The sequence below is a fragment of the Aristolochia californica genome, unplaced genomic scaffold, assembly GCF_029961685.1.
Source record: "Aristolochia californica isolate CCGP_79_NKW_82.1479 unplaced genomic scaffold, dmAriCali1.0.hap1 SCAF_15, whole genome shotgun sequence".
In the NCBI taxonomy this organism is placed as follows: Eukaryota; Viridiplantae; Streptophyta; class Magnoliopsida; order Piperales; family Aristolochiaceae; genus Aristolochia; species Aristolochia californica.
Genome location: NW_027181826.1, coordinates 50,585 through 72,491, shown reverse-complemented (window position 1 = coordinate 72,491; position 21,907 = coordinate 50,585). Strand labels below are relative to the sequence as shown.

The 21,907-nt window shown below is 38.9% G+C and overlaps 2 protein-coding genes across 2 annotated transcripts; both read left to right on the top strand.

The window, feature by feature from the left end:
- The first annotated feature begins 3,734 nt into the window (after nucleotides 1-3,734).
- On the top strand, nucleotides 3,735-5,447 carry LOC137952023 (protein JINGUBANG-like). Its single transcript, XM_068799075.1, has one exon. The coding sequence runs from the start codon at nucleotides 3,846-3,848 to the stop codon at nucleotides 5,295-5,297; it is 1,452 nt and encodes a 483-aa protein (XP_068655176.1). The 5' UTR covers nucleotides 3,735-3,845; the 3' UTR covers nucleotides 5,298-5,447.
- A 3,321-nt stretch (nucleotides 5,448-8,768) lies between these two features.
- LOC137952064 (protein NETWORKED 2D-like) lies at nucleotides 8,769-21,554 on the top strand. The gene is made up of 4 exons (XM_068799131.1): nucleotides 8,769-8,866; nucleotides 8,954-9,077; nucleotides 16,991-17,117; nucleotides 17,980-21,554. Exons 1-4 carry the CDS (start codon nucleotides 8,769-8,771, stop codon nucleotides 21,552-21,554), a joined length of 3,924 nt encoding a protein of 1,307 aa, XP_068655232.1.
- The last annotated feature ends 353 nt before the right edge of the window (nucleotides 21,555-21,907 follow it).

The window sequence follows — 21,907 nt, the reverse complement described above, 5'->3', positions numbered from 1 at the left end:
AAAAAATGAGTATACAACTACGTCCATATATATAAACTTTCAATCTTTCAATCTTAATTATCAATTTTGAATTGAATCAACTGAAATTTAGTATACAGCTAAGTCCATATATATAACTATCTCTCGCATTTATGTTGATGTTTTTTAGAAATATTTTCTAAATAGCATTATTTTAAAATGAGATAATGATATTATTTAAAATATAACAAACTAAATAGCATTTTTGTAAATGGAGTAATAATAAAATAAAATAAAAAGACAGATGGAACCCAAGTTGGTTTATTCAGAAAGAAATTCATGATCTAATGAAGGGAGAGTTAGCTATTAAGTAACCCATTGTATGAAAGCTCAAGTTCGGAGTGAAAAGGCCCAAAGCAAGTTCTTAGAATTGTTTCTATAGTTCAAAAAGACTTCAAATATTGGGATAATTGGCCGGTGAAAACCAAACCGTAACCACGTCCCCAACCCACAAATATAGAGGGTCGGCAACAAACAGAAGTATTTTCTTGACTTCTTTCCCATGCATTGAAAGAAGATAAAAAAGGCCTGGTTTGACATATTAGCAAACATCTTGCGTCCGTCAGGGTTTATGAGCTCGGACGTAGCCCTCCGTCTCCCTCTTTTAAGTGCCAGGTTGCAGTACCAGCATCTCCCCCGCAGGACAGAGAGCCGGTCGATGAAGTAAACCCGTCGTGTACGGATGTCATCTTGACAAGTGTGCTGTTCATCGAGAAGGATTCAGGTTATCAAACCACAAAGGCTTTAATGAAAACTTCGTCGTCGCTTGAGCTCTGGAGACGTGGAAGTGGTCGATGGCGATGGCGTTTCATGAACAAATACCTCGCTGAGATAAGGTCGCGATTCCAGGAGGAGGCAAGTGTGCAGCGGTAAACCAATCGCTTTTCCTACATTAATTCTCTGTTTTTGTAGTTTTTCCTCTGATGATTATTGCGGCAAAAAAAAGTCATCCGAGTAAATTAAGGCTAGTTCTCGCTCTTCTATACCCTTTTTCTGAAACCCTAACTGCAAAACCTAAATGTTTTGTGGTTTTTATTGATCCTTGACTTTCTGTCATTCTCAAAAGGGTAGGACACCTAATTAGATATCGTGAGTCAACTCATGGATAGCATTTCCGCTGAAAAGTTATCAATCTCAGAATTGTTTGGCTGTTCATACCATACCTTGCAATAAACAAAGCGCCGGTAGATATAGTCTTAGCATTTTCAAGGCTGATATCAGAAGGATCAAATGCTTCCTTCTTCTGGTTTGCACGTCGGGAGCACCACTCAAGCCCTGCTGCTTGACATGGTAAACTTAAATCTTTCTTCGCTCAGCCTTGATATTAAAGTTTCTAGTGTGATACTCATTTGCAAATCCACTTACCCAAGAGTCTGATATAAGAAAACTCAAAGGCCAAGAGAGGAGAATAAGAAAACACTAGATTAATCCCATCTGTCCATCTAAACGCTATAAAAAAATTGTAGCTCTGATTACATTTTCTTCACAATCAATTTTTTTAACAAGGATTGGGGATACGTTAGCTATCATTAGGAGTCCACCTGTAACTCCAACAAAGAAGAACTTCGCTGGATGTAACAGAAACCTGTCTTCGTGCCTCTCCACAACCATGATCAATGAATCTCTTAAAGAGAAATTGAAGTTAAAATATTAAAATTTATCAATTGATGACTGCATTTGTGATATCATCCACCTTATTTAAATTTATACCCGTGATACTTCACACAAGATTTTTAACACTTGCAGGAGTTTTCTGAAGCACGTTATGCCTCCTCCAATGAAACTGCAAAATATTATTTTTCATATTTCAGTGCCATTTTTCCAGCAGTTGCATCACCCACCTCATCCCTTCCGTTCATTTCAAACCTTCTTCAATGTAACATGGCTCTTATCCGGGATAACTTCAACAGAGTCTGAGTCACAATCCAGAACAGACAATGAAGAAGAAATTGGTCCCAGTATTCTTGACTATTTAGATGGTGGTGAAAACCCAACTTCAAACTTATCGCCATTGTAGTGTAAGTAAGTTAAAGCTACTTCCTGTCATTTTCCCGGTTCAGTCTACAAATGATAATGTTCAGTCTACACTTGGTTTCACAAAACTCTTTTGAGTTTCAGAAACCAATTATTAGAGACGAAGCTCTCATCTTCAGATGAATCTGTTACTACGTTCTATATCCTCTGGTTAGATGAAGTAACTATTTAAATTTTAAAATAATTAGATCACAACCAGGAAATTGACTGATTGAAGAAGATCCAAGACAGTAGAAGGATCTATATCACTAGAAAACGTTTCTTTAGTGAGAGCTAATCATTCCCAAACAGGATAACAGGGAGCAGGTACCTTTGTTTTCAGTATTAAAATGACTAGCACTTACTCCTGAAGATCGAAAATCAAGCAGGATTGAGAGTGGATGAAGAATCCAAAACATTCAGATGAATTATTTTTATTGTTGATAAGATCTGCTTGAATTTTTCTCATTTTTTGATAATATCTGCTTTTCTCATGTTCATACAATCATCAATTCCTGTTATCTCACTCTTACTCTTCCGGTGTGCCACGCGTAGCCCCAAATTTCTAACCGTACCAAAACCACCAGCCAATCAACACATGGCAACATACCTCTCAACATTCCAAACATGGCTCACGTGGAGCCCATTTATGAGGAAATCACCTCCACAGCCAACCATTTACCTCTCACTGAGATCACAAACAGTTACCATCAACACCATTAAAAAAAAAAAAACCCTAAAAAGATCAACCCAACGAGCCTCAGAGTCGGATCCAAGAAAGCTTTTTTTCTTTTTTCAGCTCAACTGCATCGGCACTGCCATCGTCACCGTCTCCTCTTCCCCCTGCCTCTCAAGACAAACCCTTTCTTTACAATAACCTGCGCGTCACCGTGACGTGGTTCTGTTTCTAGAGTAGCCACGCGGGCTTTGAGTATTTGTCGACTGTTCAATCGGAATGATCCATATGCTGGTCGTTCACCTGGACTGACACCGGCCGTTTACGCGGCGGCTGCACGATTGGGGTCGTTGACGGCCACTTCCGTCTGTGAACGTGAAAACGTCCAGGGCGTTTAGGCCAAGAATCGCGTTTGGGACCGGGTTTAAAAAATTAGAATTTATTCCTTTAAATCAGATTTATTATTAAGTTTGTAATAAATAAATAAATAAATAGAGTGGGTAAAGATGGGGTTTGGGCCAAGTTTTTGAAAATCCATCCCATCTACACTATGAATTATTTATAGGGATAGAAATAAAGTTTAATAAAATTAAAATTATAAAATATTATAGTAATTTGTTGTAACAAAATAAAATAAAAAAATTATTTTTGAATATACATATCATTTATACGAATATAAGTAATTTAATTTTTAAAATTTTAAATTAGACCAAGAATCGGAATGCTGTGTTGAGTTAGAATGACCAACAAGCCCCTATTCTTTGACATTAATTCGAACGTAAATGGGCTTGACCGTTTGACTCGACTGGCCGTGGTTGAAATTTTTGACTCCGAGTGGGGAACGGGAAAAATTAGGCGGATGCCGTTTTAAAAATCCATCCGATGCTGCAACACGCAAAGATACTGTCCATACATTTGACAAGTGTCATATGTTAAGCTTTTAGTATAAATACTGTAACGCGCCTGACTCCCCTCATACCTTTCGTTATTTCGGAATATCGAAGCTTTGCTCTCAAGTAATCTTGTCTCCCTTTCGGCTGCTCTTTCCATTGAAATTTTTTGCCTTCTTTTCTTCCTTTCCTTCTCGAGCTCTGCAATTCGTTTCGGCTTTTCGGATTTTAAAATTTTATCAGTGGAGATGAGGGAGAGCAGAAGAAGGAGCGTGTTTGATGAAACTAAGGGCATCTGTCGACCGAAGCTGGGGACTCTCCTGCGTTCGGATCCCAGGAGTCCGGCTTCAGACCACAACGACGACGATTTCTCCGCAAGGAACAGCAGCGCCTCCGCCTCCAGTCCGGCTTACTGCTCTGACCGGAATCCCATGAGCACGGACATCTCGCCGCCTTACAATATGTCTCCTTGGAACCCTACCTCGCCTTACGTGAAATCTCCGTGGAATCATAGTGCTTCTCCTCACATGAGATCTCCATGGCTGAAGGGTTCCCATGTAATGCCCGTCTCGGAAGATGGGTTTCCGGCGAACGAGCTGATCGGGTCGCTTGTGAGGGAGGAGGGTCACGTGTATTCCCTCGCCGCCTCCGGTGATCTTCTGTACACGGGCTCCGACAGCAAGAACATCCGCGTGTGGAAAAACCAGAAGGAGTTTTCTGGGTTCAAGTGTAACAGTGGGCTGGTGAAGGCGATCGTCATCCATGGCGAAAAGATCTTCACCGGCCACCAGGACGGGAAGATCCGCGTCTGGAAGGCCTCGTCCACGAACCCCACAGTGCACAAACGAGCCGGGACGTTGCCGACGTTCAAAGACTTTCTGAAATGTTCGATCAATCCGAACAACTACGTGGAGGTCCGGCGGCACAGGAACTCGCCGTGGATCAAGCATTACGACGCTGTTTCCTGTCTCAGTTTGAACGAAGAGCAAGGACTCTTGTACTCCGGTTCGTGGGACAAGACGTTGAAGGTATGGCGAGTGTCGGATTCCAAGTGTTTGGAATCGATCAACGCACACGACGACGCGCTGAACTCCGTGGTGGCTGGGTTCGACGGGCTGGTGTTCACCGGCTCGGCCGACGGGACGGTGAAGGTGTGGAAGCGGAAGATACAGGGAAGGAGAATCAAGCATTTCTATATGCAGACATTGTTAAACCAGGAGAGCGCGGTGACGGCGCTGGCAGTGAACGCTTCCGCGGCCGTCCTTTACTGCGGCTCCTCCGACGGTCTCGTCAACTTCTGGGAGAAGGAGAAGCACCTGACCCACGGCGGCGTCCTCCGAGGTCACAAGCTCGCTGTCCTTTGCCTTGCAGCCTCCGGGAACTTCGTCTTCAGCGGCTCCGCCGACAAGACGATATGCGTGTGGAAGAGGGAAACTTCGGGTGTTCACACCTGCCTGACGGTACTGGCCGGCCACGCGGGGCCGGTGAAGTGCTTGGCAGTGGATGAAGACCGCGACTCTTCGCCGGAAGACGGTCGGTGGATCCTCTACAGCGGCAGCCTCGACAGGTCGGTGAAAGTCTGGAAAGTGTCTGAAACGTCCGAAGTGAAGGACCTCCGATCACGGCCGTCGGTGCCGCGGTCGCCGCTCAATCAAGCAACCGCAGTAAACCGTAAAACAGATATCACAGCACGCGTCTGACAGTCATTAGTCCGTGGAGGGAAGTTGGTGAGTCGGTTTGTAAAAAGGATCATTGTGTAAAAACGAACAGCTTTACGTTTGTTTTTTTTTTCTTGTTAAATTGAAGCTCGTAAAAGAAAGAGTAATCAGAAGATAACTTGTAATTGTGAATTCATATTTGCAGAGAAGAGTTTGATGGGTTTTGCTCTATTGTTTTCTTTTCATTCCATCTTCAGCTTATTCATATTAATCGCTACATCCAAATACATTAATATCTGAGATATATCAAATAACACAATACATATATCTAGCTAATACACACACGATTGAACGATTTACTTGCTCGACTGAGTCGACTCAAGTTTGAAGTGAGTAAGTAGGGTGAGGGGTCAGATTTGTCCTTCTTTTTAGTCCAACGAACAAACCTCCAATCAAGTCCAACTCGCGAAAAAAAATGCTTAACTTGGGCGACTTAACCTAGTTTTGGACAGGGTTAAATAACCTTGCAAATAGAGTATTCTTTTGCATAAATGAAGAATCGACATTGGATGAATGGGACCACGTTGTTTGTCTCAAATTTGTGAAGAAATGAATGTGAATTCGGCTACCAAAAAGGGCGATTTCTAAATGCAGTTGTGGTTGGTGTCATGACTTTGTTTTTATATAATATGGTTTCATCTTGTGCTTTTTCTTTTTCTAGCGTTATACTGTTTCATTGATCAACAAAAGTGTAGTTGGTTGGGGAAATCAAATGCTCAACTTCGCCATTAAGGAATCCATATGCTTTCCAGATTCCGAGTTAATGCTTCTGGACAACTTGAAGACGATGATTGTGAGCTAATATCTTCAATACTTCTTTTTCGTAGGATTTTTTCAAGGATGGGAGCAGTTATTTTATTATAGGACGATGTAGTTTGAGACAGGCCACACACAGAGGGGAAAACCAATGGCTCTGTGTTTCTCAACAAGCTATCTTCTTCTTCAACCAAACAATGGATGACTGACATTTTTTCATCAGCTTCTGGATATAACAAACGCCCGAGAAGAGCAAATGCTGTCTCAATCCGCTGTATGCATGGACAAATATGCCAGTTCAGTAGGCCCACTGTGTTGGTGAGAAAGAAAGAGAAAGAGTAGGAGAAAGAGAGGGATTCTGACTTTGGGAAAAACTAGCCACCAAGAGACAATTGCGTTTGAATTCTCAATCTGTTGTTTGTACACAGGGAGTAAGGGCTCCAGTTGGGTAAAGATAATCATCCCTGTCATATTCTTTGTTATCTGTTCCAAACTTTGTTAATCTTTTACTGTATTCCAAGTCAAAAGGAGCAATGAATCTAGTTCAATTAGGTCTTTGTTAATATAATGGCTTAGGCTGTTCATTTTCATCTCATTGTATACTTTTTCCACTCTTTCTTCATTCATGCAAGATGTCAATTTCGGTTATCTGTGTTTTCGAATGAACGATAATGATATTAGTTTGTATTCTCTGCCTAAAGTTCAAACAAATTAGGAACCAAAATAAGTTCTTTCTTTCGCCATTAGATATGATTTTCTGAGATGTGTCTCAATATAAGATTACATTCAGGCTCAAGAAATCCCAGGAAAGATGTCCCAAGCTTAAGTCCGAATTTATGATTTTTAACTTTTCTCTCACAGTTTTAATCTTAATCTTCAAAATGTGTTTAATGTTGTCAACTGTTATAATCTATGGGGAGGACTTTGAAGAAAAGAAAATTCTTAACAGGATACAGTTGACAAATGTCTACCTATCACATCTCTTTAAGACTGGATTCGCAACCAAAAAGTAGTCCTTCTTCACACCTAAGAAAATTCAGGATTACTTGTCCGTACTTAGGCTGACTTGATCAACGAAGCAAAGAAATAAAGTATCCGCTTTGCTGATTTTTCATTTATTGTTTGTGGTCCAAACTCCAACCCTTAAACCAAGAAAAAGTTAGCCCAATGAATCAAGCGTGGAAAATAGATTTTAGTGTTAGTTTACCAAAATAAAAAATATGATATAAACAAGAGAATGAGTAACTTTTTATAATATACTTAAATAAAATATATGCCTAAATAGATAATTAACCAAAATAAACATGGTTGCTACACTTATAAGTGATTTAAAGTATAATATTAAAATATATTAATAAAACTAATTAATGAAAGACTATATTATATTACTTAATGATTATAGTTTATTATAAATTAATATAATAATTACGTGTGACTAGAATAAAATATAAAAAATAAAAAAATAAGTAAAAAATAATAGAAGCGAATATAATAAATAAATAAATTATTTATTCAATAACATAAGATATATTTTAACATTAAAAATCACTAATTTAAAACATTAATAAAAAATAAATATAATAAATAAATAAATATATTATTATAGCAATGGGATAATTAAACCAAAATAATTTATCAAATGTTTACTTTAACAATATTTTAATTATGACTATTAAATCACTAATTTAATACAGTAATTAAAAAATGAATATACCGAATAAATAAAAACAACTATTTCATAAATAAAAAAATATGGATTATTTTACAAAATAAATATATTGAAGCTATGACGTTGCTTTCATTTTTCTTAACTCGTCTTCCTCACGGCATCGATAATGGTGAGAGACAACGGCAACGAAGGCAGCGCTCCGATAGTACGCCAAGAGGGAGAAGAGAGGGAGGCCGAGAGGCCCTGCAATAGAGGCTCGACGTCCCATGCTCTACAATAGCGGCTTTGCGACGGAGGACGAGATGGAGAAGATAGAGGGAAAAAAATCGAGGGAGGAAGGTCGAGAAGGAAGAAAAGCCAAGAGGGAGAAGAGAGCGGGAGAAATAATTTTCGGGAGAGGAAGGTCGAGAGAGAGGGAGAACAGAGGGAAATGAGGAAAAAAATTCGGCGGGGGAGGGAGAGACACGTCTCACATGATTGCTTCATGTGAATGATTTGCAAAATAGGTATAAAATACGATTCCCTGATTTTTGCCTAAGAAGATTACCTGGCGTGATTCAAATGAAGATGCGCTCATTCACCACTAACGCTCTAATCGAATGAACGGAGTAATGCGCAGGTAATTCATATTTGCTTCATTTTGGACTAACCCCCTTAAATCCTCTTACCTAATACCACTCTCTCATCTTGGCTGTCAATGTTAAGCCGTCCTTCTCGTCATCGCCGTACACGTGCCTGTGTATCCCATGATCTGGAGGATCTGGACCACGGTGCCAAGTACACAAGAATCAGGCTAAGCCACCAATGTAAACTTTTGACTCCATTTACAGTGTCCAGCTAGAGTTTCAGTTTTGAGAAACATGGCTGCGCCAAGTGTTTGGCCATGCTGGGTAGCAGTAAACAGTAATCTCTAGCTACTGCTGTTTTGGTGCACCACTGTCATTGTCACATAGCAATGGAGGAAAGGAGGAAACATTACTGCTCTGTAGATGATAGAGATATCCTACTAAGCTTCATCCACTGCATCAATGGATTTCAGCTTCAATGGGGAGACTGAAGATGATATAAATGAAGCTGGTGCATACCTCATCTGGGCACCTAAGAAAAGCCAAAGATCAGAGACAAAGTGAAAAAAGCTGCCATTAGTCCATCAACTGAGTGATTCGTGCTCCTGGCTATGTCCCACTTACAAAGTAAAAATTGTATTCTGCAGAATGGGACCCACCACCGATGACAGGATTTTGATGTTCTGGAAAGTTCATTCCATGATTGTTCTCCATTATGGCTGCGTGATTGATCTGGTTGTAACTTCTTTTGATATTTGTAGAGCTTTTGAGGTTTGAATAATGATATATCATAGGCAGATAAAAGTTTTTTAGACTTTAGACAAAGGAAGGAAAATGGATCAGAAATTAATGTTATTTTTTGTTTTTAACCATAGCTGTTGCTCTATAATACATGTGACAGAGCGAAAAGGAATAAGACTAGGTTTACCGTCACTTTGCTTTGTTGATTTTTGCTCTCGTTTCATGTCTTGTCAAACTAGTTTCGTTCTTTCCCTTTTTTCTGCTGCTGTAGATATCAGAAGAAATGAAGACCAGATACCATATATTTGACGTTGTTAATCACATTGCTTTGTCATGAGGTGAACCCAGACAGACTTCGTTTTTGACTTGACATGTTATGAATATCTGGAAGAGATTGGCTGCAAGTGTAGTTTGACGTTATTAACATGAATAGAGCTGAGCCACAGAAAGGCACTTCAACGGTTGTCAGGTACTACAGTTTCTCATGCTGGAACTTCTTCAACCATACAGTTTAGTTTTTGAGCCTCTGGATACAACAAATGCCCTGGAAGACCAAACGCTGCCTCCATCTAATTTGTTCATCTCCATGGACAAGATCCAGTGAACTTTGTTGAAGCAAGACAATTTACAATGTATCTCATGAGATAAGTACGTTTTATCGGTCGCATGAAAAGTAGTGGTAGAGATGTCGAAGGAGAGGATTTCGTAAGCACTTCTGTTACCTAAGAAGGGTTTTGAGTCCAAAAAATCTGAGGTGACAATGGGTAGTCATGTAAGTGGATCCTAGAACTTCAAACTCAGCAGACTTCATCACTAGCGGTACAATTGTTTACAGTGATGTGCTTCATGGCATGTAAAGTTGATTCCTTGTAGCTAGTGGGTGCCCTTAAATAATGCCAGAGTTCTGGTAGAAATATTTCTTTTCTGGGTTTCTCTTGCTTTACTTCCCTTTCTCCTTTAATGGGCATGCACTCACCAGAATCTTTTTTATCTTTAACATCCTTGCTGTGCCGACCATATAGGTGGCAGTTACATTCGTTTGCCTCCGATCTGGTGATGTCACTTAGCAGTCATCCACGTTCCAAAGTGCACCAAAAGCAGTAAAAATCATATCGCAGTTGAGGACAACTTCTTCCATCTTCTCCAGTAAAGGCCTCCTGTTCCCATTCCCAACAAAGTAAAAAGTTACAGAGCTTAACTGGTCCGTTCGTCCTGGATGTATTGGAAAGACAAAACCCAACTTGTGGGACTTACAGGACTATAATGAAGGTCAAATTCACCGACAGTTTGTAGCAAAGATTCCAGGGCAGTGGGGTTTTGCTTCAGTATGTATGGATCAACAAGAGGATTCTACCATACACTTGGCAATTGAGATGGATGATTGCGTGCGACCCTGAAGAGCACAATACATGATTGCCATGGTCCATCACAGAAGGGGCTTCTGTACGATTAATAGAAACCTTTCTGGTTGTGAGTTGGCTGTTGCATCCATGGAAGACAGGAACTAAACAGTTTGTACTTTCTGGCTGTGCTAAGAATGACTAAGCAAAGGTGTCTAGAGTGAATGAGCTTAGTTTAGGCTGAATGTTTTATCTCTGTGGGTGCATCACTGAAGCTTGTTTGTATCGTTCTGCTGGGATTCTAAGCTTGAAAGGTGAGTACTGTGCACTTTAGCAGCTATGATTAAGCACATATAGCATATCATTGTGTCAAAATCAGCTCTCACAGAGCAAAACAAAATGAATTGAAATTTATCTAGCATAGGATTTATATGGGATTTATCTAGCCAAAATTAAGAAGTCTCTTATTAAGCAATAAGTACATGACCTTTTTAATTCTTTTTCTTAGTGTAATCATAAAACAGTTAATTGGAATTTGTTGAAAGTTGAAACATCGTTTCAGCTCAGCAGATTGGCTTATGAATGAGAGCCATTGATTTGGAACCATTCTATCTATGGGTTTTCGTTACATTTTATTTTGGCATTACCTTAACTCTAAATGAATGAAAGTAATTGTCATTTTTGTACAATCACTGTAATGAACTCCGCCGGCATGAGAGTGGGGAGAATATCTCTCTACTGTAGATGACGGAGAGATCCATCTTCTTCGAAGCAGAAAATCAAAGAAAATATGACAGAGGCGCCGCATTATCTTCTTTTCTAGGACCGCCAAAAGCCAAAGGACACCAGGTGGGGCTGCCTAGCTTTGTTTTTGTACACAGACTACTGAACATGTGGCGCTGTTGGGAAGACTGTGCTGGGCTAAAACCCCACAGTGGAGATTGTTGACTGCAGCGTCGGAACCATCTATGCCTGCATAATGGAGCTTGTAGTGTTGGAAAATATCTTAATTTTTTGTCATACGTTGTGGCCAAGGCAGATGAATCAAGATTAGTCGTCAAAAGAATTATCGGGGAGAAAACCTTTTGAAGACTGATAAAAACCCATACCAAACAAAATAAGCTTCTTGGAAGCCTTCACAGTCATGACTATGGATTTTCTCATCCAGAATGACATTTTCCTACTGCGTCTCTCATTTGCTTCACGTTTCTGCCTGCATTATTGTGTTTGAAGATTACCTGTTAGTTTTCCTGTCCTAATCCCAATCAGCAACCACGAAGCTCTATACATTTCAGAATCTTATCTAAAGCAGCTAGAAGATGGTGACTCGGAAGTGATTCTCAACCTAAAAAAGAAGCTACCAGGCCATTTCCATTACCAGAGCAGTTACCTTACTACAGTATTTGATTGCCTTTAGACTGGTCGTTTCTTCCCAACTATATCTTTCTAAAACTGGAAGTAGCACTCAAGTTTTCCTGGGTTTCTCTTGTTTTCTATGATTACCATCATTCTCTTTCTCATCTTTTCTTTACACGTGCTGATGTCTCTGATGAGTCTGGTTCCACCACCATGCACTGGGCCATGCTCTAGAGCATAGAGCATATACAGACAACCAGACTGGCTCCATGTTTAAGCTTTTTTTGGACTGCAGACAGTTCAGATATCTCAACTCCGTTCAACGCCTGCCTTGCCAACTGCCTGTCAAATGCTACCCAACGTAGCTTGAAAACACTAGCAAACTCTCCGTGTCACTTCACTTCATCACTTTCACTTGATTATCTTGGAAGAGAGGAGGAGAGCACTTTAGATGACTGATATGCTTCCATTCGTCGTCACATCACTGGGTCTGCTATAATGCAACAAACAAAAAAACTTGGTGAAGATGGTGTGGTTTGCTCCTCAGAGTATCTACTAGCTAATGTATGAAAGAGGTCCAAAAGGAAGCGCTAACCCGAAGAACATAACAGAAATGGGACCAATGAGAGTTTGTCAATGACTTGGACACCATACACTTGTAATCCTCCTGAGGTTCTCAAGAATGCCATTCCAGAGAACACAGTCTCCATCTCCACTGTAAAAAGAAAAATCCCATTCTATTGAGACGGAGAGAGAGTGCAGTGACATTGATGCTGTTCAAGTAAAAGATGTATGTGGAAGTTCACTTACTTTTTGTCCAGTATTCCAGAAGATTCTCAAGACCTTGTTTCCCTCGATCACATATAACTTACTACTGATTTGGAAGACTCTTGAAGGGTAAGAAAATTCTCATATTTGGTCAAGGAAGATCCCTAGATTGATCACAATATCTTTCCTCCATTGGTTAGAATCTGCAACTGGAACGAAGATATATCTTGTGGGATGTATCAAATGTAGGAGGATATATTGAGAATTTCTCTCAAATGTTCCATTATACAATGAAGTGTTGATGAAAAAACCATCAATTTTTAGGGATCCTCCAGAGGAGTTTACCCTCTAAACACTTTCAATGGCCGTGTTGGTACTGTTGTAAATAGCCGTGTACCGTGGCTTATGTTTGCATGAAAGTTGAAAGCCACAAAAATTATTAATAATTACGGATTGTCTAAATATAATTATAATTATAGTCATTATTTTAGTATTTTATCATGTCAATTAATATTTTATTATAAATAAAACATCACTTAACATATAAAATTGGTGTTGTATAAAATTCAATTATTTTTAAAAAATATAAAAATTACATTATATTAAAGTTGTAATTGTAATTATTTTATTAAATACTTATAATATATATTTTCACACTGTACTACTATTAAAGAATACTCTCACATGAATTAGTGAGTGCAAAGATCTTAGGTTTATTAGTTTGGAGAAAAGTTTTCTAACTTGATTAGTCATTTTGGGATGGGCCTTAGACCCAACTTCACATCGTAAAATAACATGTGCTCATACGTGGGCCTCTACTCAAACTATCCACTTGTAGGAGCCACAAAAAGGGCCAAAACGTGAAGGAGAGTCTTAAAAGAATAGTTTCACACAAATTAGTGATTACAAAGGCCTTAGGTTTATTAGTTGGGGAAAAAAAAACTTACTAACTTAGCTAATCATTTTGGGATGGGCCTTGGACAAAACTTCTAACATGGTATCAGAGCAAGTACCCATAGTAGACCTCTACCCAAATTGTTCACGTGTAAGAACCACAAAAGCAAGCCAACACGTGAGTGGGAGTATTAAAGAGTAGTTTTATATGGGTTAGTGATTACAAAGATCTTGGGTTTATTAGTTCAAAAATATATTTCCTAACTTGGCTAGTTATTTTAGGATGAGCCTTGGACTCAACTTTCCACCTGCAATTGCATGTTGTATAGGGAGGCGTTGTGACAATGCCGCCCAAGGAGGGCCTCCATGAGCTAACGGCGAAAACTGCATGATAGAGGAAGATAAACAGTGGGATGGATGGCAAGAAGACATGAAGTAAGCTAGACTTGGGAGCAAGTCATTTAGTACTCTTCGAATTTCAAATTTTTTTGGGTGAAGATGCTATGCTTATAGAACACAATTGTGCAGTACAACTTAATGAAGAAACACAAATATGATAAAAATCTAAAAATGTTTAAACCTTATCTTTTTTTTTCTCTTCTTCCCCTTCTTTCCTTTCTTTTTCTCTATCTTCTTTTTTTCTTCATTTCAAAATCACTGCTCTAATACCATGCTAAAATTTAGAGACCCTACTTCCCCTATTTATGACTTAAATAATATAAAAAATATAATAATATCCCTACTTATTTAAGAACATGGTGGTTGAAGCTTTGACCCCCATAAACCCTCCTAAGGAAACTATTGAATTGAGTACTGCTAACTGCTCCCTTGGTAATCCAACCTTATGTGTATGGTGGTTTTATTCATGACTACGAAGGGAAACCCCAGACTACTAGACTTCTCCAAGCCCTTCATGTTGCTATTACGAATCTCAAAAGTCTACATAGACTAGTCCTCTTTCATTAGGCTCCTCCAGAAGCCTTCACATTGCTTTTATGAATCCCAAAATTTATTATTGAAAGTGATGTTGTTGGTGTAATAAATTTGGTGTAACAAAGTTATTGACCCACTATAACAACTTCTAAATATAATGGATGTCGTTGATAATTAAATATTAAGTGGGAGAACATTTCCAGATATGTAAATATTGTAGTAGATGCGTTTGCCAAAGATCATGTTAAGAAAGACAACATAATTTTTACAATTTTATAATGTGATTTTTTTTTCTTTTCATTTTCATGGTAGTATTTGGCACCTCTCATTTGATTGAGGTGTTTTTAACCTCCCTCCTCCTCCTCCCCTCAATAAAAAGCTCTCTTACTATTAAAAAAATTGTGCAAAGGAAGAAAGGTGTGAAAATGGAGGAATCTCCTGTAAAGTCCTATAAAGATAAACCTAGAGGGGGGAGGGGGGGATAGGTTTATCAATTTCTATGACTAATTTATATTTTATTTCACTTAAGACATTTAAACCAGAGTAAAAAGTAATCAACCACTGCAACATGAATTTTTATAGCGGTTCATAATCAATTTCTCGAATTTGTACTCCACTCCCAAAAACTCTTGCTTTGGAATTAAATTTTATAATCAGCCAAATGACATCTACAATAAAGAACCTCAAGAGGTTCAATTAGCACATGTCTAAACACTTCAGCACTTATGATTAGTAGCTTCTAGGTACAAACATAGACCCAATTAAGAGATTTTGCCACAACTTTCAATAAACTTAACAAGTTTGGATTGATTTACATAAAAGGGTGGCTTGTTTTTCTAGTTGAATCATACTTAAGCTTCTTGTTAAGCAAATATAACAATCGAGCATATTAAAATTATAACACTCAATCTTAATGTGAATCTCCTAACAATTCAGCAGCTCTACATTATTGGATTTTAAAACAAATGCACTCGAGGAGCTTTGCTTAGTTGGCTATGTGGGAAGTTTTTCAAATTAGACTATTGATATGAAAATCAATGACTATTATAATGTAACAATTGGAGATGACTTCCATACATAAAATTTCTTTTTAAGGAGGTCTTTACTTCTAGAAATACTTCTTTAAAGGAAATGTACTCTACAAGTACTTTTAAGGAACTTAGAATTACATGCAAAAATCACACAATATATTCAGTCATAATTCTAAGAGACATATTATAAAGATAAATTACCTAAATATTGTTTTTCCACCATTGAATTTTATAATAAATATGTATACTGTTGGCCCACAAGTTTGTAGGATTAAGTGGGCCCCGTATATAACATGTCTATAATCATAATTAATGAATTGAAAATACCTTTAGTCCATCATGACTGAATTCTTGCCTAATTTATAAAATAGGCATGCAATTAAATATGTAGGCCCTTATTAAGTAAGTCCATTTTTTGTATAGGACTGTGACATGGGTCTCACTTGAGATGTGGAAATTGGTCCCTCTACTCTACCCATTCATTTACATGAGATACATTATATGAAATTATGCAAAATAATAAGGGGTAGTTTGGTTTATAAATAATTCTTATTTACTCTTTCAAAGAGAATAATTTATATCTTCATAAATTTTTTTCCTATTTATAAGACAAACAATATTATTAAAAAAAAGAATTAACCAAACACATTTTTTGACTCCTCACACTATCCTGGATAACGAGGTGATGGGACAACCCCTTGCTTGCCAACATCTGGTCTGGTTGAGTCGCATTCCTTGCTTCATTCCTTATTTGACTCCACCCTAAACCCACCCCAGAGTGTTGTGTTGGATAATTTTTCCCATGAACGTCTTTAAATCTGTTACGATCACACAATCATACATTTATTTGGATGAGAGCATAACAGTTTGCATGAAATCAAGATTTTTCTCGAACAGAAAACCTGAACAAGCATTCGTTATCATTCATTCATACAACGAAAGCAAAACAAAGGCTAGACATCCATTACAGACGAGACGACATAAGCCAAAACACATGCTACCGCAGGCCAGTGGCTACAACGGACTCCCCAAGCTTAGCTAACTAGATTCTAAAAGCATTTTTAACTTGGAAGGATTATGTGCGACCACTACCCTCTGCTATCCCATGGCAGTGCCTTCTACTTGAGAGCTACAAAGGGTGGCATGCAGTTCTTCAAACAAACACGTTATTGCGATCAGTTCAATTTAATTTCAACCTTCGAAAGACAGTCAGCGTGCTGGTTCGGCTCCTTCTAGACTTGCTCTGCTTTCGAATCATCCATGCCTCCAAGAAGTCCCTGTAAATCCGAGCATGTAGTTCTTCTGATGGCTAATAACTTCCTAAAAATTCGAATTCACCTCCTTCAATATCTCTCCAGAGGTTTACCCATCTCTCCACATGTCTCGGGACGCTGTCGGTCCTTTAGGACTTAGCGTCATGAATTCAAATCCTCCATTTATAGCCACTAACAACCTTTCATTTTTAGCTCTACCCTTTTTCTTTTTTTATGTTCTTCCTGAAGAATTTTACGCCTTTCCTGCATAGACTAGTCCCAGGTAAATAGAGATGCGGATAGCAGGTTGGGTTTCTCTCTTCCATGGCGGATTCACTGTATTTCTCTTAGGGCGAAAAAGAAGGTAGAGTCAGAGAGAGAGAGAGAGACAATCTGGGAAAATGTTGCAGAGAGCCGCGAGTAATGCCTACTCTTGGTGGTGGGTAAGCCACATCAGGACAAAGCAATCCAAATGGCTGGAGCAAAGCCTCCAAGGTATGTTCTTCATCATTTCTGATCATGGGTTTTGAATGATAATCCAAAACAGACAGACAGACAGACAGACAGAGATCTAGAGAGAGAGAGTGCCCATAACGAATTGGCTTAGTGGAGTCTCATTCTTTGTTCTTTTATTTATGGTAAAAGGGGAAGGGAGATGGATTGAACAACCGATTTGTTCTTCTTCTCATATATCAACGTCATAGTTTTTGACAGCCTCAGAAAGTGGTGACTTCTAACTTTTTCTTAATTGATTGGTTTGGTATAATAGAAGTAGTAAAATACCTTTCAATGTTGAATGGAAGAAAGAGAGAAGATAAAAGGAAAATAACGTAAGGATGACAATATGGGAAACTAGAATCGCACCGAAAGCAGACTGAAGGGGAAAAAATCATAATTTCATAATAATTTTCTTAAAGTAAGTTGATTTTTCATCTTTTTTATTCTGTTCTTCACAAAATTTCTTTTTGTCTGTTTTATGATAGGCAATTGCATCGATAGAAATGTTTCTATTTCTCTATGAAGATTCACTTATATTATAGCTTTGTTCATGAACTACATGATAAGCTCAAAAAAATTGAGCATTATGGTAATCTCTCATGCTATTGGTAATGGTAAGAGTTTCAAGAAGAGCAATGGTGGCATTAACTGCTCATATGTGATGAAATTGTTGATTGTAGAAGGTGTTAATGATAATAGTAATAACAGTAGCAACTACTGTAGGAGGTGTTAATTATAATAGTAGTAGCAGTAGCAACTACTGGAGGAGGTGTTAATGATTATAGTAGTAGCTGTAGCAACAAGAGCAGTAGTAAGTAACATTAAAGCTTATTATATGTGATGCAATTGTTATTTGCAGAGATGGAGGAAAAGGTTGCTTCCATCCTTAAGCTTATTGAAGAGGAAGCTGACTCGTTTGCCAAGAAAGCTGAAATGTACTACAGGAAGCGGCCTGAGTTGATAAATTTTGTCCAAGAAAGTTATCGGGCCTACAGAGCCTTGGCCGAAAGATATGAGCACATCTCAGGAGAGTTACAAAATGCCAATAGCACCATAGCAAATATGTTCCCTGACCAAGTTCAATTCTCTATGGATGAAGAAGATGATGAAGAAGATTTTCAGAAAAACATGGTACCTAATGTGGCCCCTACAAAAGCTCCAAAAAATATACCGGGTATCCCTAAACCAGATTTGAAGATTCCAGAGAAAGGGATGAAGCCTCGATTACCTCCCAAAAGACCACAAGCCCAGAATACTCCCAGTTTTAATATGATTAATGACAAGGCAAGAGAGGAGATAAATAAGCTTCAAAAGGAAATCTTGGTGTTCCAGACAGAAAAGGAGTTTCTGAAAAGCTCATATGAGAGTACGATTGAACAGTATTGGGGTATCGAGGATCAGATAACAGAGATGCAGGACAAAGTGTGTTATTTGAAAGATGAGTTCAATGTAGAAGCAGTGATTGAGGATGATGAAGCTCGAGCTTTAATGGCAACAACGGCTCTGAAGTCCTGTGAGGAGACCTTGGTAAGATTGCATGAGCAACAAAAAAGATCTTCAGAAGAGGCAAAAACTGAATGTGAAAATTTGAAGACTATTGAAGAGAAACTAAAGGCTCTAGAAGGGGAGTCAGTTGCAAATCCTTTAGCGAGTAAGAAGACTTGCGATGAAGCTAACATCTCTAAGTCTTCTGTTAGAAACTTAAAGGAGGATTTGGACAGTCTCAGTCTAGAGATTGATGGATTGAAATCTGAACAAGAGAAAGTGAAAGATCACTTTGAAATGAATTCTGATTCTTCTCTTCCTGTATCTGAGCTGGCAGAGAAGATTGATGAGCTTGTAAATCAAGTACTTAGTTTGGAAAACACAGTTTCTTCACAGACTGCTGTCATGAAGAGATTAAGATCAGATAATTACGAGCTCCAGAAGCAGTTGCAGACCTTGGAAGAACACAAGGCCCATTTGATTGATGACTCAAATGAGAAGCTAAAAGAGATGGAAGACAGATTACATGAGGTTCAGGATTCTTTTCTCTCAATTAAGGATGACAAAAGTCAAATCCAGACCCACTTCGATGAAGCTTGCTCTGACCTTGATGACTTCTCAGAGAAACTTCAAACACCAAAACAGAGTGAAGAGGCTGAGAACAAGGGTTTGTTCCAAGAAGAGAAGAGCCAAAAGATTGCTACGCCTAGAATTCAATTGCATGAACCATGCAAAGAAAATCAAACTCAGGTAACCCTTTTAGATGACTTTACTAGAATAAAAGATGTTGTACAAGGAGCAGAAGAGGGTAGACATGAGGTCCAAAATACCAACCCTTTTGCAGAAGATGATGGTCAATTTAAGAAGACTGATGTTGAAGTCCCCCCACAAGAATATATGCAGAAGGAAGAAACTGAGAAAAAGAGTACACCCAAGGGGCAAGAAAGTGCTAATGCTCCTCTGACCAAGGACCTATTAGGGCAAGAGGTACAGTATGAAACCATCCAAGAAAAACCTAAGCAGAGGGAAGAAATTGCGAAGAAGAATTCACTGAAGGGGGATGAAAGCGCTAATGCTCATCAGACAAGAGACGCACAAAGACAAGAGATACCATATGAAACCACCCCAGAACCTAAGCGGAAGGAAGAAATTGAGAAGAAGAGTTCAGCAAAGGGGGACCTAAGTGCCACTGCCCAGACGACTGTCACAAAAAGACGAGAGATACAGTATGAAAACACCCTAGAAGAGCCTAAGCAGAAGGAAGAAATTGAAAAGAAGAATGCCCCGAGGGGGGAAGGAAATGCTAATGCTTCTGAGACCATAAACGCACAAGGACCAAAGGTACAACATAAAACCATCCCAGAAGAACCAAAGCAGAAGGAAAAACTTGAGAATAAGAGTTCAACAAAGGGGGAAAAAAGTGGAGGTGTTCCTCAGACCATAGACACACAAGGACCAGAGATAAAGTATGAAAACACCCTGGAAGAGCCTAAGCTGAAGGAAGAAATAGAGACGAAGAATTCAACCGAGGGGGGAGAAAGTGCTAATGCTCCTCTGACAACAAACCCACAAGGACCGGAGGTACAGAATGAAACCACGCCAGAAGAACCCTTGCAAAAGGAAGAAATCGAGAAGAAGAGTCCAGTTAAGGAAGAAGAAAGCCGTAATGCTCCTCATACGATAGACCCACAAGGACTTGAGATACACTATGAAGATCCATTGTGGCAGCAATTATCCTTTAGTAGGTTTGAAGAGAGAGAAAAGATTTTGTTAACAGAGTACACATCGATTCTTCGAAATTTTAAGGACGTAAAGAAAAAACTTTCTGAAGTCGAAATAAAGAATCAAGAAACCATCTTTAGGACAATGGCAGAAGTAAGAGAATTGAAAAGTGCAAACGCCATGAAGGATTTGGAGATTCGATCCCTGAAGGGAAAGCTAAATGTTCTGCAGAACACTGATGAAACTTCTGGTTCCCATCTGATTGGAATTAGAAAATCAGAACGTGGCAGGTGTCACAGCAAGTTCGACAGGTCACGATCTTGGGTTCCTGAACCCACAACAGATTATTCCAACCAGTCAACTCCCAGGAATTACAAAGTGAGCCCAACACAAAAATTGCATGAATCCAGTGAAGCCCTTCCGGGCGAAGAAGAGATCTTGTTGGATGTTGTTGATGAACCAAGTTCCCCTTCATCAATTGAGGAAAAGTTCCGAAGAGATATTGATGAGCTGTTAGAGGAAAATTTAGAATTTTGGCTGAGGTTTAGTGCTTCAGTCCACGAGATACAGAAATTCCAAACATCATTACAGGAGCTAAAAACAATATGCTCGAAATTGAAGCAGACCAAAAAACAATCTAGTTCCACCAACTCGACGTACTCTTTGGAGAAATCTGAAGTTGCTAGCGTGGACGGAAGTCTAAGAGAGCTACAGACTGAATTATCTAACTGGCTAGAGCAAAATGCATTGCTTAAAGAAGAGCTACAGAGCAAATTATCGTCCTTAACGAAGATTGAAGAAGAGATTTCAAAAGTTTCGACAATTGGGTTGGAGGATGAACAAATGGAGTTCTCGTCTTTACATGCTGCGAGATTTCAAGGTGAGGTGTTGAACATAGAACAAGAGAATAACAAGGTATCGGAAGAGCTCCAGGTAGGTCGAGATCATGTCAAGGGACTTCAGTCAGAAATTGAGAAGACCCTTATAAAGCTAAAGCAGAAATTTGGAGCATCAAGTTCCAAAACTAGTCAGCATAGTAATTTCCAGCATTCCCCCAGTTTGAGGAACCCAGTTGACGGGATGAGCGCCACTGGCATTCCATTGAGATCGTTCATATTTGGGGCGAAGCCCAAGAAATCAAAGCCTTCCATCTTCTCCTTCGTGATGAACCCAACACTATACAAACAGAATCATCCTGTAAAAACAGGTGGAAGACGTCCCATGTAAATCGGCTCATTTTGCCTGTTTCATTCTTTCAATATTTTATTGATTTTTTTTTGTAGCTTCTAGCCATTTGAATAGTTTTATCTCCATCAAATGTGGGATTCTTTGATTTGATCTCTTTGGCTCTAAGGACAGACGTTTTAATGGATTTCACTTGTGAGAACGGAGCAAATTTGCTTCGATCAACGGACGGAATGACCCTTTTATAACAGAAATGTGGAGGCTTTTGTGAATTAGTATGCAATTTACATGTCTCATATGCTCAAGGCAACGTGAGCTGCGATTGTGAAATGGGTTTTCAGCAACTGAAACTCTTCAAATAAGTTGCAGGCAACAGATTAGCGAGACCCAAGTGA

Excerpts from the sequence above, each read along its gene's own strand:
- LOC137952023 (XM_068799075.1), top strand. The coding sequence starts at position 3,846 with ATGAGGGAGAGCAGAAGAAGGAGCGTGTTTGATGAAACTAAGGGCATC.
- LOC137952064 (XM_068799131.1), top strand. The coding sequence starts at position 8,769 with ATGGATTTCAGCTTCAATGGGGAGACTGAAGATGATATAAATGAAGCT. Across the intron at positions 8,867-8,953 it reads AGCCAAAGATCAGAGACAAA|AATGGGACCCACCACCGATG; the intron begins GTGAAAAAAGCT and ends TGTATTCTGCAG. Across the intron at positions 9,078-16,990 it reads ATATTTGTAGAGCTTTTGAG|AGTCAGAGAGAGAGAGAGAG; the intron begins GTTTGAATAATG and ends AAAAGAAGGTAG.